Source organism: Eubalaena glacialis, chromosome 13 (assembly GCF_028564815.1).
Source record: "Eubalaena glacialis isolate mEubGla1 chromosome 13, mEubGla1.1.hap2.+ XY, whole genome shotgun sequence".
Classification (NCBI taxonomy): Eukaryota; Metazoa; Chordata; class Mammalia; order Artiodactyla; family Balaenidae; genus Eubalaena; species Eubalaena glacialis.
The window spans coordinates 79,691,694-79,704,862 of NC_083728.1; the positions used below are offsets into that span (position 1 = coordinate 79,691,694).

At 43.6% G+C, this 13,169-nt stretch overlaps 2 protein-coding genes across 3 annotated transcripts; both read right to left on the reverse strand.

Moving 5' to 3' along the window:
• Positions 1-472: 472 nt before the first annotated feature.
• Positions 473-6,451, reverse strand: CHCHD2 (coiled-coil-helix-coiled-coil-helix domain containing 2). Its single transcript, XM_061208634.1, has 4 exons — positions 6,288-6,451; positions 3,868-4,117; positions 2,024-2,174; positions 473-770 (listed from the first exon to the last, which is right to left on the reverse strand). Exons 1-4 carry the CDS (start codon positions 6,335-6,337, stop codon positions 760-762), a joined length of 462 nt encoding a protein of 153 aa, XP_061064617.1. The 5' UTR covers positions 6,338-6,451; the 3' UTR covers positions 473-759.
• A 5,381-nt stretch (positions 6,452-11,832) lies between these two features.
• NUPR2 (nuclear protein 2, transcriptional regulator) lies at positions 11,833-12,694 on the reverse strand. Of its 2 annotated transcripts, none has more exons than XR_009703371.1 (2): positions 12,314-12,694; positions 11,833-12,036 (listed from the first exon to the last, which is right to left on the reverse strand). XR_009703371.1 is itself a non-coding variant. In XM_061209285.1 (2 exons), the coding sequence occupies exon 1, from the start codon at positions 12,664-12,666 to the stop codon at positions 12,373-12,375; it is 294 nt and encodes a 97-aa protein (XP_061065268.1). In that variant the 5' UTR covers positions 12,667-12,694; the 3' UTR covers positions 11,833-12,036; positions 12,367-12,372. The 2 variants fall into 2 exon arrangements, 1 of the variants encoding a protein (XP_061065268.1); XM_061209285.1 differs by having other exon boundaries at positions 12,367-12,694.
• Between the last annotated feature and the right edge of the window lie 475 nt (positions 12,695-13,169).

The window sequence follows — 13,169 nt, forward strand, 5'->3', positions numbered from 1 at the left end:
AAAACATCTGCAGGGAAACTGCCTGTATCGAGAATGAATTTTCATCTCCAACCAATTAATTGGATAACCTAGGTTAACAATGCCATGTAGTGCTGACCTGGCCACAGGGAGCCCACACGTGTAATGGGTCTGCTCCCACATTTCCTTTATCATTCACCTGATTAGAACAGTTAGTATTTTAGTTTCGTTACTGCTCAGTTTACTGAACATTGGCTCCAAAGGCCTGTACCACCTGGAATCTTTTTAATGAGCAGCACGTTTGCTAGAGAGCTACTCCTTACATAACTATTTCTCTACCAAAGCTCCTCAGGAAGCTCTGCCAGATCCTCCAGGTGGCCACTACTTTAATATCCAGAGACTACAGACTAGATACACTTAAAGACATGTAGAGACAACTGTGTTCTTCTGCAAAATGCATTCTGTTCAGCATGTGTATACCATGTGTGATTTATAACCTTATACTTGAGACACATTTGGAAATAAAATCACTTTATTCTAATTAATTCACAAACAAAAGCATGTTTAAGAGGCCACACAAACATCCTCCTAGCCCCAAACTCAATATCATCTCAGTGAGCTTCCATATGGTGAGAATACCCTCTTCCACTGCAATCCTGAAGCACAAAAGCTATTAATGATTGAGGAGCGGTTTAACTGGTGGCTTCACACTTTATATCCTCACTATCAATTATATTTTTAATGCTAAATCAACGTGGTCATGAGAGATGATTTTCCATGCCTTCAACTGGAACTTCTTGATTAAGCTAACCCTGCAAACAGAAAAGGTTTGTTAAAAGAGCACTAGCTACGTATTCTCAACAAAACAGAAGTCCTCCAAATTATGAAAGCAGGGATGAAGCCCAAGGTTATTAATTTCTTTCATAAGCTGTTTAAGGCATCCTGCAACCAATAAAACTTCAACTCTACACTTTGAAGCAGAAATATAATTACTTTGGTATTAGACGTAGCTTCATCAAAGACTTCTGATAAACCTGGCCATGCAATCTCTTAATTCCACAGTTCGACCACCTATAAGGATTAACTTCTCCCCTATTTCCTACATAAATGAAGGTGGGGAACTTTGAGAACCACTGGCCCAGACCAGGGTTTTAAAACGTTTTTCTGTAAAGAATCAGGTAAATACTTTTGGCTTTGTGGGCCATATAGTCTCTGTCACAACTGCTCAACTCTTCCTTTGCCATGGAAAGCAGCCATACACAATACCTAAATGAATAGGACATGGCTGTGTTTCAATAAAATTATTTACAGAAACAGGTGTCAGGATGGCTTTGGTAAGTGGACCATAGGTGGTCAACCTCTGGCCTAGACCAATTCAGTATAAGAGGCCTGAAAAATGACTCTGTATATATTAAATATACTCTGTGACTCCATGAGAATCAACTATAGATTTATCCACAAAAACCCTTTCTAAGTTTCTAAATAAAATCTGCAGAACTATAAAATAAATAAATAAATAAATAAAAATGCAGGCGGGAAAATGAAAATAATCATTTTTAATAGATGGTGAATTCTTAGGTTGATAGGAGGAAATCACACAAAAACAAGTTGACTGCCAACATTCCAGAGAACCTAAATCTCAAAGTCCCACTGAGGGATTTAATAAAACTTGCCTCTCTCAAATGAGGTGTGCAGAATGACAATGCTCTATCAGATCTTGTGCTCATTCCTGGACTTTGGTGAAATCAGCACTAAGGCTATGCAATAACCACGATAAGATCTTGGCACACTAATCTATACCTGCCTAAGGAAGAATCAGATTCAGAACGTAACTGAATCTGATTCTTCCTTAAGCAGGTAAAAGCCTAAGATAATGACTAGAAAACTCTGGACCAGCTCCTTGTTAGAAGAGGTAGATTATTTTTAGAGTAATTTAAACAAAATCTCCTCTAATTTGTCAGTTTAATTTATCAAACACAGACTCCCTAAGTTTTATAAGGTCCAGGGGTCCCATTCAGTGAATTAAGCAGATGCAAGTTCAACCATGGATTGATATATCACCTACCGTTCGCCAATCTGCACTGTTTCAGCACCTCACTGAAACCTTCACAAAGCTTAAGGTCACCCTGGTTCTGGGCACACTCCAAAAACTGTTTCACCTCAAAAGAGCATGGGCCATTCTGCTGCTGCTGTGCCAGCTGGGTTCCCTGAGGCTCCTGCAAAGGCATAACATTCAGTACTGTTAAGAAAGGAAATCAGGGACTTCCCTGGTGGCGCAGTGGTTAAGAATCTGCCTGCCAATGCAGGGGACACGGGTTCGAGCCCTGGTCCGGGAAGATCCCACATGCCGCGGAAGAACTAAGCCCGTGCGCCACAACTACTGAGCCTGCACTCTAGAGCCCGCGAGCCACAACTACTGAAGCCCGTGCGCCTAGAGCCCATGCTCTCCAACAAGAGAAGCCACCACAATGAGAAGCCCGCGCTCTGCAACGAGAAGCCACTGTAATGAGAAGCAGAGTAGCCCCCGCCCAAAGCCTGCGCACAAGGAAGAGTAGCCCCCACTTGCCGCAACTAGAGAAAGCCCACACGCAGCAACGAAGACCCAATGCGGCCAATAAATAAATAAATAAATAAAAATTTAAAAAAACAAAAAAAAGGAAATCAGACTTATACCTGAACAAAGAGCAATAGCCACTCTTTGAGGTTAACTGGGGGAACAGAACTAGAACCAGATGCAAATTAAAGTTTCTATCTAATAACATGGACAGTGAAAAAAATTAAAGGCAGAAGGAAATGAGCTTTAACAAAAATCCCAGTTGTAATCAGAAAGATTCATGAACAAAGATGCAAATAAAGTGGTTATCTGGGCATCTAAAGACCAGTGGTTCAGTGATGTTTCATGGAGGAAAAAATGGGCCTACTATAGAAAAATAGATGGATGAGAGTTTTAAGTACATCAGAAATACAATAGAGTATACACCCATGCTCCTTAGAGGAGAAAATTCACATATCTCAGAAAGAAGGGCAGTGGCAAATATCAGGTAAGAGATGAGAGCGCACAGAGCCATTAAAAAGATTTCTGGGGCTTCCCTGGTGGCGCAGTGGTTGAGAATCTGCCTGCCAATGCAGGGGACACGGGTTCGAGCCCTGGTCTGGGAAGATCCCACATGCCGCGGAGCAACTAGGCCCGTGCGCCACAATTACTGAGCCTGCGCGTCTGGAGCTTGTGCTCCGCAACAAGAGAGGCCGCGATAGTGAGAGGCCCGCGCACCGCGATGAAGAGTGGCCCCCACTTGCCGCAACTAGAGAAAGCCCTTGCACAGAAACGAAGACCCAACACAGCCATAAATAAATAAATAAAATTAAAAAAAAAAAAAAGAATTATTTAAAAAAAAAAAAAAAGATTTCTGAACACTTAACGAAGATTGAGACTGAATTAGTTAAGCGTGACCAGGACAAACAAAACAAAACATATATATGTGTATATATATATGTGTATATATTTATATTCATTCATTCATTCACTCGTTCATTTATTTATGCCAGGCCACACGGCTTCTGGGGTCTTAGTTCCCCAACCAGGGATTGAACCCCGGGCCCATGACAGTGAAAGCGGCAAGTCTTAACCACTCGACCACCAGGGAATTCCCCAAAATACTTAAAATAAGGGGAATGTGGCTGTTTGACAGTGCATCAGGTTGAACTGCCACAATTCTACTCCTTGAGAAGAAACACCATTTGTCCAGGACTCTCTGACGCTGGCCTAAGTAAGGTACTAACGCAACTGCTGCCAAATATGGATAAACCATTCTCCACATGTGGAGACAGTCCCAATACATAAGGCACTTACAACTAACTAGGTTTTCTCATAAAATACACCACCGAAGAGAATGCTGCCCCAAATCTTACCTGGTAAGTGATGTCAGGCCTTGAGGGCTCAGCATTACTTCCTCCACTGAAGCCACCAGTGATGGCATGACCCAGAGTGTGGCCGACGGCAGAACCCACAGCCATGCCGGCTGCAGTGGTTGCCATCTGGGCCATCATACCTGGCTGCCGGGGAGCAGCAGCAGGGGAGCCAACAGCAGATGGTGGAGCCACTGCTGGTGGCTGAGCTGCGGGCGCTGGCCTGGGCGCAGTTCTCATCTGAGGTGCCCGGCTGTGAAAGAAAAGAACAGAAAGTATGAAGTTCCCACTCCCAACCAAGTTTGGAAATTGTCAACTTTTTTTTTTTTAATAAATCCAACGGGATATTAAGTCGATGCTATATTCTTTTTTTAAAAAATAATATTTATTTATTTGGCCGTGTGGGTCTTAGTTGCAGCACGCGGGATCTTCTTTGCGGCATGAGGGATCTAATTCCCTGACCAGGGACCGAACCCAGGCCCCCTGCAATGGGAGCGCGGGAGTCTTAACCACTGGACCATCAGGGAAGTCCCAGGAAATTGTCAACTTAAATAAACAAACAAACAAACAAAAACCCCTTGTATATTAAAATAACCTCAGGATTTCATTTTAAATTATTAAACGCAAATACTACATACATACAAGAAAACCTTACAGAACACAATTCCCTGAACTATTTACATCATTTTCTCTTTAACCTTTGACGGTTGTAATCACCAAGTATAACCTTTTCTCCCCTGCTTTTTTCTAACCATTTCCATGTATTCACAAAGTCTATAGTATCTTTAGAGAACAGTTATTCCAATACGTCATAAAAATCAATGTAACTGTTAATGAGACAAAAGCCTCTACCTTCGTGGAGCTGACATCCTATTGAGGGATCAAATAAATATTAAGAAAAAAATATTGAGAGAGAGGACAGCATGTTGTGGGATGCTGCAATTTTAGGACAGTCAAGGGAGGTCTCACTGAGCTGGTAACAATTGAATGAACACGGAAAGATAGTCATATGGGGAAATAAACTAGTCCAATTCCTTCATTTCACAGATTAGAAAACTGAAGCCCAGTAAGTGGAAGTGAGTTGCCTGAACTGTTATACCTAAACTGATTTCAACTATTTCCCATCTGTAGAACATTTGGATGCCTTCAAAATTTCACTAATATGTCCAACGTTGCTCCAAAAATCTTTCACACAGATTATACAAACTCTGCATTTTTAGATTGTTTCCTTGGGCACTCTTCCCTCAAATGATGCTAGGTCAAAAGTTTATGACTTCACTTCCTATCAGGTGGTATCTGGTCTAACTTTACAAAAATGTGGTTTCCCCTCCTTTGGATAGCAGCGTCTTTCCATTAAGTGAACTCCTTCCCTACGCTCCTAGCATGCAGTTTGAACACAATTCACCTTAGTCTAGAGAAGGAACGTGGTACTCTGCTAAATGTCCTTAATTTGTCACCGGAAAACTCAGGTCTGAGACCTGGCTTCTCTACTTACTGGTGGCATGACCCTGGACAAGTCACTTATTCTGAGTCTCCAGTTTCCTTATTCCTGTAAAACAGGAAAACATCTACCTCTGAGGCTATCAGGAGGTGCAACTGGCAGTACATTTTACAAGTATTTTATGAACTAGAAAACGTCATGTACACGTGAGGCCTTAGTGACTGTGTCCCCTACTGGGCTGAGCCCTTAGAATGCTCACTGCTCCTGGAAGGTGCTCAAAGATTATTTACTGAATTGAAATATGATCATTTCTCCTGATTATACTACCTTACACTTTTTTTTTCTTGCTATTTTTTTAAAAATTTATTTAATTTACTTATTTTTGGCTACATTGGGTCTCCGTTGCTGCGCGTGGGCTTTCTCTAGTTGCCGCAAGGGGGGGCTACTCTGCATTGTGGTGTGCGGGCTTCTCATTGCGATGGCTTCTCTTGTGGAGCATGGGCTCTAGGCACAAGGGCTTCAGTGGTTGTGGCGTGCGGGCTTCAGAAGTTGTGGCGCACAGGCCCAGTAGCTCCGCGGCACGTGGGATCCTCCCGGACCAGGGCTCGAACCCGCGTCCCCTGCACTGGCAGGCGGATTCTTAACCACTGCGCCACCAGGGAAGCTCTTCTTGCTATTTTTGACGTTTCAGCCAAATTACACTTAGGAATATCCATTTCTTTCTAGAAGTGGCCTGTTTTAACTTAAAATGGACTCTAAGTATTTTAAGTAATAATTCATGGACATTCCAAATTAGCAAGTTTGCCACTAACGGGAAAACTAGCCAAAGCCCTACAACCAGCTTGCGACGACCGGAGGCGGGCCCACGCCGCCCCAGCCTTCGGACGCCCCCGTCCCCCGCCGCCCCGCCGCCCCGAGGCCCAGCGCAACCTCCCTCTGCGTCACGGCGCCGGCAGGACCCCAAACCTCGCGGTGGCCTCACCTGGCCGGAGGGGCTACGCGGGAAGTGCGGCTTCGGCTTCCACGAGGCATCTTAAATGCGTGGCGAAGCGGGGTCTTCAAGCGCGAGACTCGGAGGAGACCGTGGCTGCTTCTGCGACGAGCGAGAGCGGAAGTCGGAAGGCGGGGCTGGACTCAGCGCGCGGCCAATCAGAGCACAGGCAGAGGCTTTCCTTTCGCCGACGTCTCCGCGGGTCTGAAGGTCACAGGAAGAGCAGGACGTCACGGCGGCGCCTTGTCGTGCACGGTTGACGTCAGGAGGTCGGCGCCAGGACTGTTTAGAAAACCGGAAGTGGCCGTGTTGTCGTGCAGACCTTGTCCTCCGAGCCTAGCGCGAGTCACAACCGCGAGCTGTTTGCTTCCTAGGGCACAAGAACCGTCGCTACTACCTTCAAACGTTTGCCTTATTAACATGGTAGGTCAGCTCCAATCTTGAGAGAGTGAGTCAGAGCTCTGGCGTGATTGTCGCTGGACCTTGGGCCAGTTACTTAACCTTTCTCACCATTAAGTTACTCATTTGGGTAAATATTTTTTGAGGCACAATGTGGGCACATAATAAGACGGAAAACTTTAGGGATCGACAGAGATGAGTTGGTTCTACTTGTATTTTGTCCGTGGATCCAGTCAACAAAAGTTAAATTCAGACAGTAATAATGCCTTACATTTATGTATTTCATACATTTTCAAACCCCTTTCATATATTATAGAATTTGTGCCCGTAATTGGTAGGGTATTCGTTCACTGATAATTAAGTGAGATGTTCTGAATGATCTCCAAGTGCTAGCTAGGTTCTGGAGATAAAGCGGGAAATAAGACTACCTCCAAGGAGTTTAAATTCAGGGAGGCAAGAGACAAACACCTACATAAATTAGATGGTGGTGATATGAAGCGAAAGCAGGGTAAGGGTGGTAGGGAGTTAGGGGTTGGAGAGGGCATGAGTCTTTGAAGAGGAAGTATTTGAATGGAGTCCTTGAGGAAGTGCGGAAGCAAGCCTTGTGTTTATCAAGGGTACGAGCATTCCTGGCAAAGGGAATGGCAATTGCAAAGGCCCCAAGGATCTGTGCTTCAGTGATACTTGGTGTGAAATGATTTTTTTTTTATTTTTTATTAATTTATTTATTTTTGGTTGTGTTGGGTCTTCGTTTCTGTGAGGGCTTTCTCTAGTTGCGGCAAGCGGGGGTCACTCTTCATCGCGGTGCGCGGGCCTCTCACTATCGTGGCCTCTCTTGTTGCGGAGCACAGGCTCCAGACGCGCAGGCTCAGTAGTTGTGGCTCATGGGCCTAGTTGCTCCGCAGCATGTGGGATCCTCCCAGACCAGGGCTCGAACCCGTGTCCCCTGCATTAGCAGGCAGATTCTCAACCACTGCGCCACCAGCGAAGCCCTGAAATGCTTTTAACAGTACATTTTAGCGCCTCTGCAGTAGGGGACAAGTTAACTAGTGGCATTTCATGGGGGGCTTCATGGGAAAGTCCTTGGGGGTGGGGTGGGATTTATGGAGGAGAGAAAGCAGAGGTAGAACCTCCATTTCTGCTTGGATGCCAATCAGAAATTTCCCCCTTCCACCAGAGGTAGCAGAGTTTAACACAGCCTTTCCAGCAACAGCAGAATGTTTGTGGAACTGAGGGGTAAATAATGCAAAAAACTTTTGTGAAAAACAAAGTTTTATTTTCACAGAACTTTTTAAAGAAATGAAAGGTTTACAAATGATAAGCCTTTGTATTCGCCTTTGGATAATTCATAAAAAGAGATGGGAGAAAGAAACCTTATTTATAAAGGACATTCTGGCACCAGAAGAGCTTAGAGTGAGCAGAGCTTTGGACAGACAGGCATGCAGACCAGAACAGAGACAATTTTAATCATACTTAGCTAAGTCATTAATTCCTAAATTGAAGAGAGAAAATTAGATGTTTGTACAAGGTTATTTTGTGATAGTAAAAGATTAAACAATCTAAATTCCTGTCAGCAGAATACAGGTTAAAAAAAAATTATGGCACATTCACACAATATGCAGCTATAAAAAAGAAAGACGTTTTTCTGTGTGTTGATATGAAATGATTTCCAAGATAAACTGTCAAGAGAATAAAAGCCAGGGGCAGAATTGAGTATAGGGTGCTATTTGTGAAATGGAGAGAAAAGCCCATAGTGTACATGCATAAAATATCTTTAGCTGATAACACTGGTTGCCTTCAGGCAGTGGCACAGGGGTGAGACTTTTACTGGTAGCATTTTCTATCTCTTGGATTTTGAAACAGTTAATGTATTACCTCTATTCAAAAGACAAGAACATGTAAAAAGTTAAAATGAATAGCAAAAAAGTGGGAATTGAAAATAAATAGAATTCTGCTACCTATCATTTGCAGTTTGGCGGGTTAGGTGTGCTGAAGTTCACACTTTAGTAAAATTTATATAACAACTTATTCCGTAGTGATCTCAGTCATTCTCAACAAATGCAATTACAGTGATCAAAATTTGAACAACGAACTCTTGCAGGCATTGTTACAGATACTTGATACAGATATTTGGCTGAATGGACTTTTGATGATTGCAGTAAAAATTCTACTGAAATTAGGTGGTAAATATCAGAAGTTTTAAAACTGTGCAAACTCTGTTCCAGAAATTCCATGTCTAAGAATTTGAGAAAGTCATGAATGTGAAAGAAGTTAGCCATAAGGATGTTGATTTAACAAAATGTATAAAATAGGGAAAATGTGAAATAACCTAAGTGTCCTGCAATATACAATTAGTTAAATAAGTTATAATACATACATACAATGAAATGCTATGCAGCCATTTAAAATGTTGTGAAAGAATATCTGAAGTGAGAAGTATCTTCACAAAATACCAAGTGAAAGAGCAGGTTACAAAGTAGAATACATAGTATGTTTGTATTTTGAGAAAGTTCTTTTATATTTTAAAGGCTGTAATTATATACATCCCAGTAGTGATGTTATCCATTGGATAGTGATTTCTTTCTTCCTTTTTTTTTTTTTTTTTTTTTTTGGCTTGTCTATATTTTCCAATTTGTCTACAGTGAACACACAATAATTAAACCTACATTGGTGGTTTAAAATATGTCCTCAAATTCCTTGACACTCCCTTCAAAAGGTGGAGCCTAATTCCTCTCCAGCCTCCTGAAAGACCCTGAGTTAGAATCATTCAGCTAAGCCACTCCCAAATTCTTGACCCACAGAAACTGAGATAGTAATTTGTTACACAGCAATAGGTAACTAATACACATAACTTCTACAGTGACCATATTTAAATTTTAAAAGCTCTAGTATCTAAAATGAGCAAAATCTAGTTAGAACATCTTACAGTGTTGCTTTAACATAGCTGATGTCTGTCTGGGTATGCTGTACTTTACAGCAGGAATTGTGTAGGAACTGAGATGTTTAAGACATTAAGGTCCATACACTGTAAATGTAGTTTTTTCTTTGGATAACTAAGACATACTTATATGAATATAGTGCCTTGCACATATCATACAAAAAAGAATGAATGAATGAATTAAACTGTTGATCTAAAAGTACAGAATACTATAAAACAAATGGTTAAGTGGTGTTTATATGAAGTTCTAAAGGATTTTAAAGGAATGGACATTCAGTGTGGATGAAGGCTTCAGGGAGAAAGTGGCACTTGGTGCCACTTTCACTTAGGTGAAATTAGTTTTAGAAAAACTAAAATTGTAAAGGGCGCACTGAGTAGCACAGCACAGATTCAAAGGAAGAAGCAGAATTGAATATGAATTTAGAGGACAGAAGACGTGTGTCACGAACCAGTGTGTTTTTGGAAGTTGTGAGAAACAAACTTAAGAAAATCCAATAGATGGGGACTTGCCTGGTGGTCCAGTGTCTTCCAATGCAGGGGACGCGAGTTCCATCCCTGGTCAGGGAACTAAGATCCCACATGCTGCGGGGCAACTAAGCCCGCGTGGCACAACTAGAGAGAGAAAACCCACATGCCACAACTAGAGAGAAGCCTGCACGCTGCAACGAAAGATCCCGTGTGCCGCAGTGAAGATCCCATGTACCACAGCTAAGACGCGATGCAGCCAAAAAAAAAAAAAAAAAAAAAATCCAATAGATGATTTGCAGCATAATATAAGGCATCTAAGCTTTTTGGCCTGCAAAGTTAGAGCAGCACTGAGGGTCTTTATATTATTAAAATGGTCTTCTGAAGATTAATCTGGACATGTCTGAGATATAGCAGAGGGAGACTAGGGGTAAGCAAAAAAATCCTGAAGGCTAAGACAGTGGTGATGGGAACATTATTACTAATTATTTGAGTGCCTATTGTATACCAGGCACTGAGAGCTTTACGTGCGTTATTTCATTTATGCCTCACAAGAACTCTTGAAATAGGTACTGTATCATCCCTATTTTATAGGTAAGGAAACAGATGCTTAGAGTTTAAGCAACTTGCCCAAGTCCATACAGGTGTTTGACTCCAAAGCGAAGATTCCTACCATACCACACTGCCTGAAAGTCGGAGACATTTTAAAAGAATTAATGAAGTGAGTGAAAGAATTTAAGACTTCCCTGGCAGTCCAGTGGTTAAGACTCCACACTCCCAATGCAGGGGGCAAGGGTTCCATCCCTGGTTGGGGTACTAAGATCTTGCATGCTGCATGGTGCGGCCAAAAAAAAGAAAAAAGACTTCGTGACTAGAGAGGAAGAAGAGGGATCATGTTCTGTAAACTTAAAAATAATTACCATTTATTGAGCACCGGTTATGTGCCAAGCCCTTAAGGGTGTCAGACATTTTATATATTTTATCTATAATCCTGTTTGGCGAGGTAACCCAATATTATTCCCATTTTACAAATGCAAAACCTGAAGCGTGGTGGAACTTGAAAGTAGCTACCACTCAGAAGTTTGCTGAATGCCAGATTGATGAACACCCATAGCTAGGATTAAAATTCAAGTTGCTCCTTCCAGAACACCACCCTTCTCCCCCAACAAAGGACTCACCGCTGGGCGCAGAGACCTGACTGAATGCAGAGTGAAGAGAAAGAAAAGGGACCCTGCCATACTCTGCATAATTTTTAAACTATAACCCTAGTTCTTGGACATGGAGTTTGTGGGTGGTTCTGAACCACAGAAGGATGTCTACAGTTGAGGAAAACTGTGATGCTGGGAAGAGTGAATGTTTTTGAGTATCTGTTATGCCACGTTTTCTAATTAGCTGTATGACCTCTGGAAAGTTACTTGAGTTCTGTGCCTCAGAATCCCGTCCGTAAAATGGAGATAGCATTCGCTTCAAAGGATTGCTGTGGGGTCAGCAGCGCAGAGAACCTAGCGTACAGCATTACAATTTAAAATATTCCTATTCTGGCAAATAAATATTAAGCCTGCACAGTAGTATATGACACTTGGGTTGAAATCTTGACAAATTCCTATCTTTGTTCTGCCCACATTCATCTTTGTGACCTCTTCTTTGCAGATAAGAACTCAAATATTTGTGGACTTGAAACAAGTTACCACAGCAACTTAAAAAAAACAAAACACCAGAAGAGTTAAAATGCCATTCTTGCTGCTCTTTTAATTAAAAACCCTAAACAGGCATACCCACTTGGATGTTACTTAATTAACAATCAGTAAGGAAAAGATACTGAACTTAAGCGATGTCGAAAAAAGTTCTGTTGAGCAACATGGACTGTTCCCCTTAGGACCACAGTTACAGCTGGAGTCAGAGAAAATACTTTTATCAGGTCCTTCGGGTATGGGTATCCTGTTGAAAACCAGACAAAAACATAAATCAGTTATTCTCTTTAGTCCGTGCATAAAAACTGGAAGTAAATCCCTTACTTGTATTTTTAGAAAGATGTTTTCTGCGTTTCCCAGCCCCTTCTACCCAACTAAAAAACTCCAAAAGGTAGAATTTTAACTGCCGCCGGGAGATAGGCTGGGAGTTTAGGGGGCCCAGCTAATAACTCGCTACGCAGGGCAGCCTCAGGAGGGGGCGACTGTGCCGCGTTCGAGTCGCAGGGGGCGGACCGGAGCGTTACCAGGGCGCTCGCGCGGTTCTCCTGGGCCCCGGCCCGTGGCTGCCCGCACGCACCAGCGCTCAGGCGAGACGGGTGCGCGGCCGGGGCTGCAGCTGGCGCTGGCGACACTTGCGCTGGCCGTTGAGGAGCTTCTGCGCGATCCTGCGCTCGTGGCCGCCGGGCGCCCGCCAGTTCGTGCGCAGTTCCCGCTCGCGCCGCGTCCGGCCCTTGCTGCGTCCGGCCCCGCAGGCCGGGAAGTCGCGCAGGTAGTAGTAATCCGGACAGTCATAGAGCTCCTCGGAGCCAACCAGCGGCCACGCTTCGGGTGGCGGCGGCTGGGCCTGACCCTGGACACCGGGAAAGGCCGGGTCCATCGCGCCTGGCCTCGTCGTCGCCCGCGCGCGCCCCTGCGCGCGCGAGTTTCTGGAGCCACCCCCCCTCCCCCAGCGCTTCGATTGGCTCCGCCGAAGGTGGCGGGGCCTAGGGCCGACGTCACAGAGCCGGGAAGGTACTCCGCGCGAGGCCTCTGCGATCTGGCACCTGGAACCGTGATCCCTTCCTCCATCCCGGCCTGCGCGCCGCCGGAGCGAGAAGGGTATTTGGCAAAATTCGACCAAACACTTGTTTATGTCGGTCAAACATGGGAAATTATCCAAGTATCAAGTGTGAGGGAGCTGTGCATTCCTCCGGCGGACTTTTATCAGCATTGGACATTTTGTTAGGCTATTTGATGACAGGAGTAAGTGCTCAATAAATGATGCAAAGTGAAAAATGAGCTTCTGAAGTAGTATCTCTGGTATCCCAGTAATATATTTTTAAAACATGTCTGGAGTGAAAGGAAATGCGCTGGAATGCTAAAAGTATTTCTGGCTGGTAG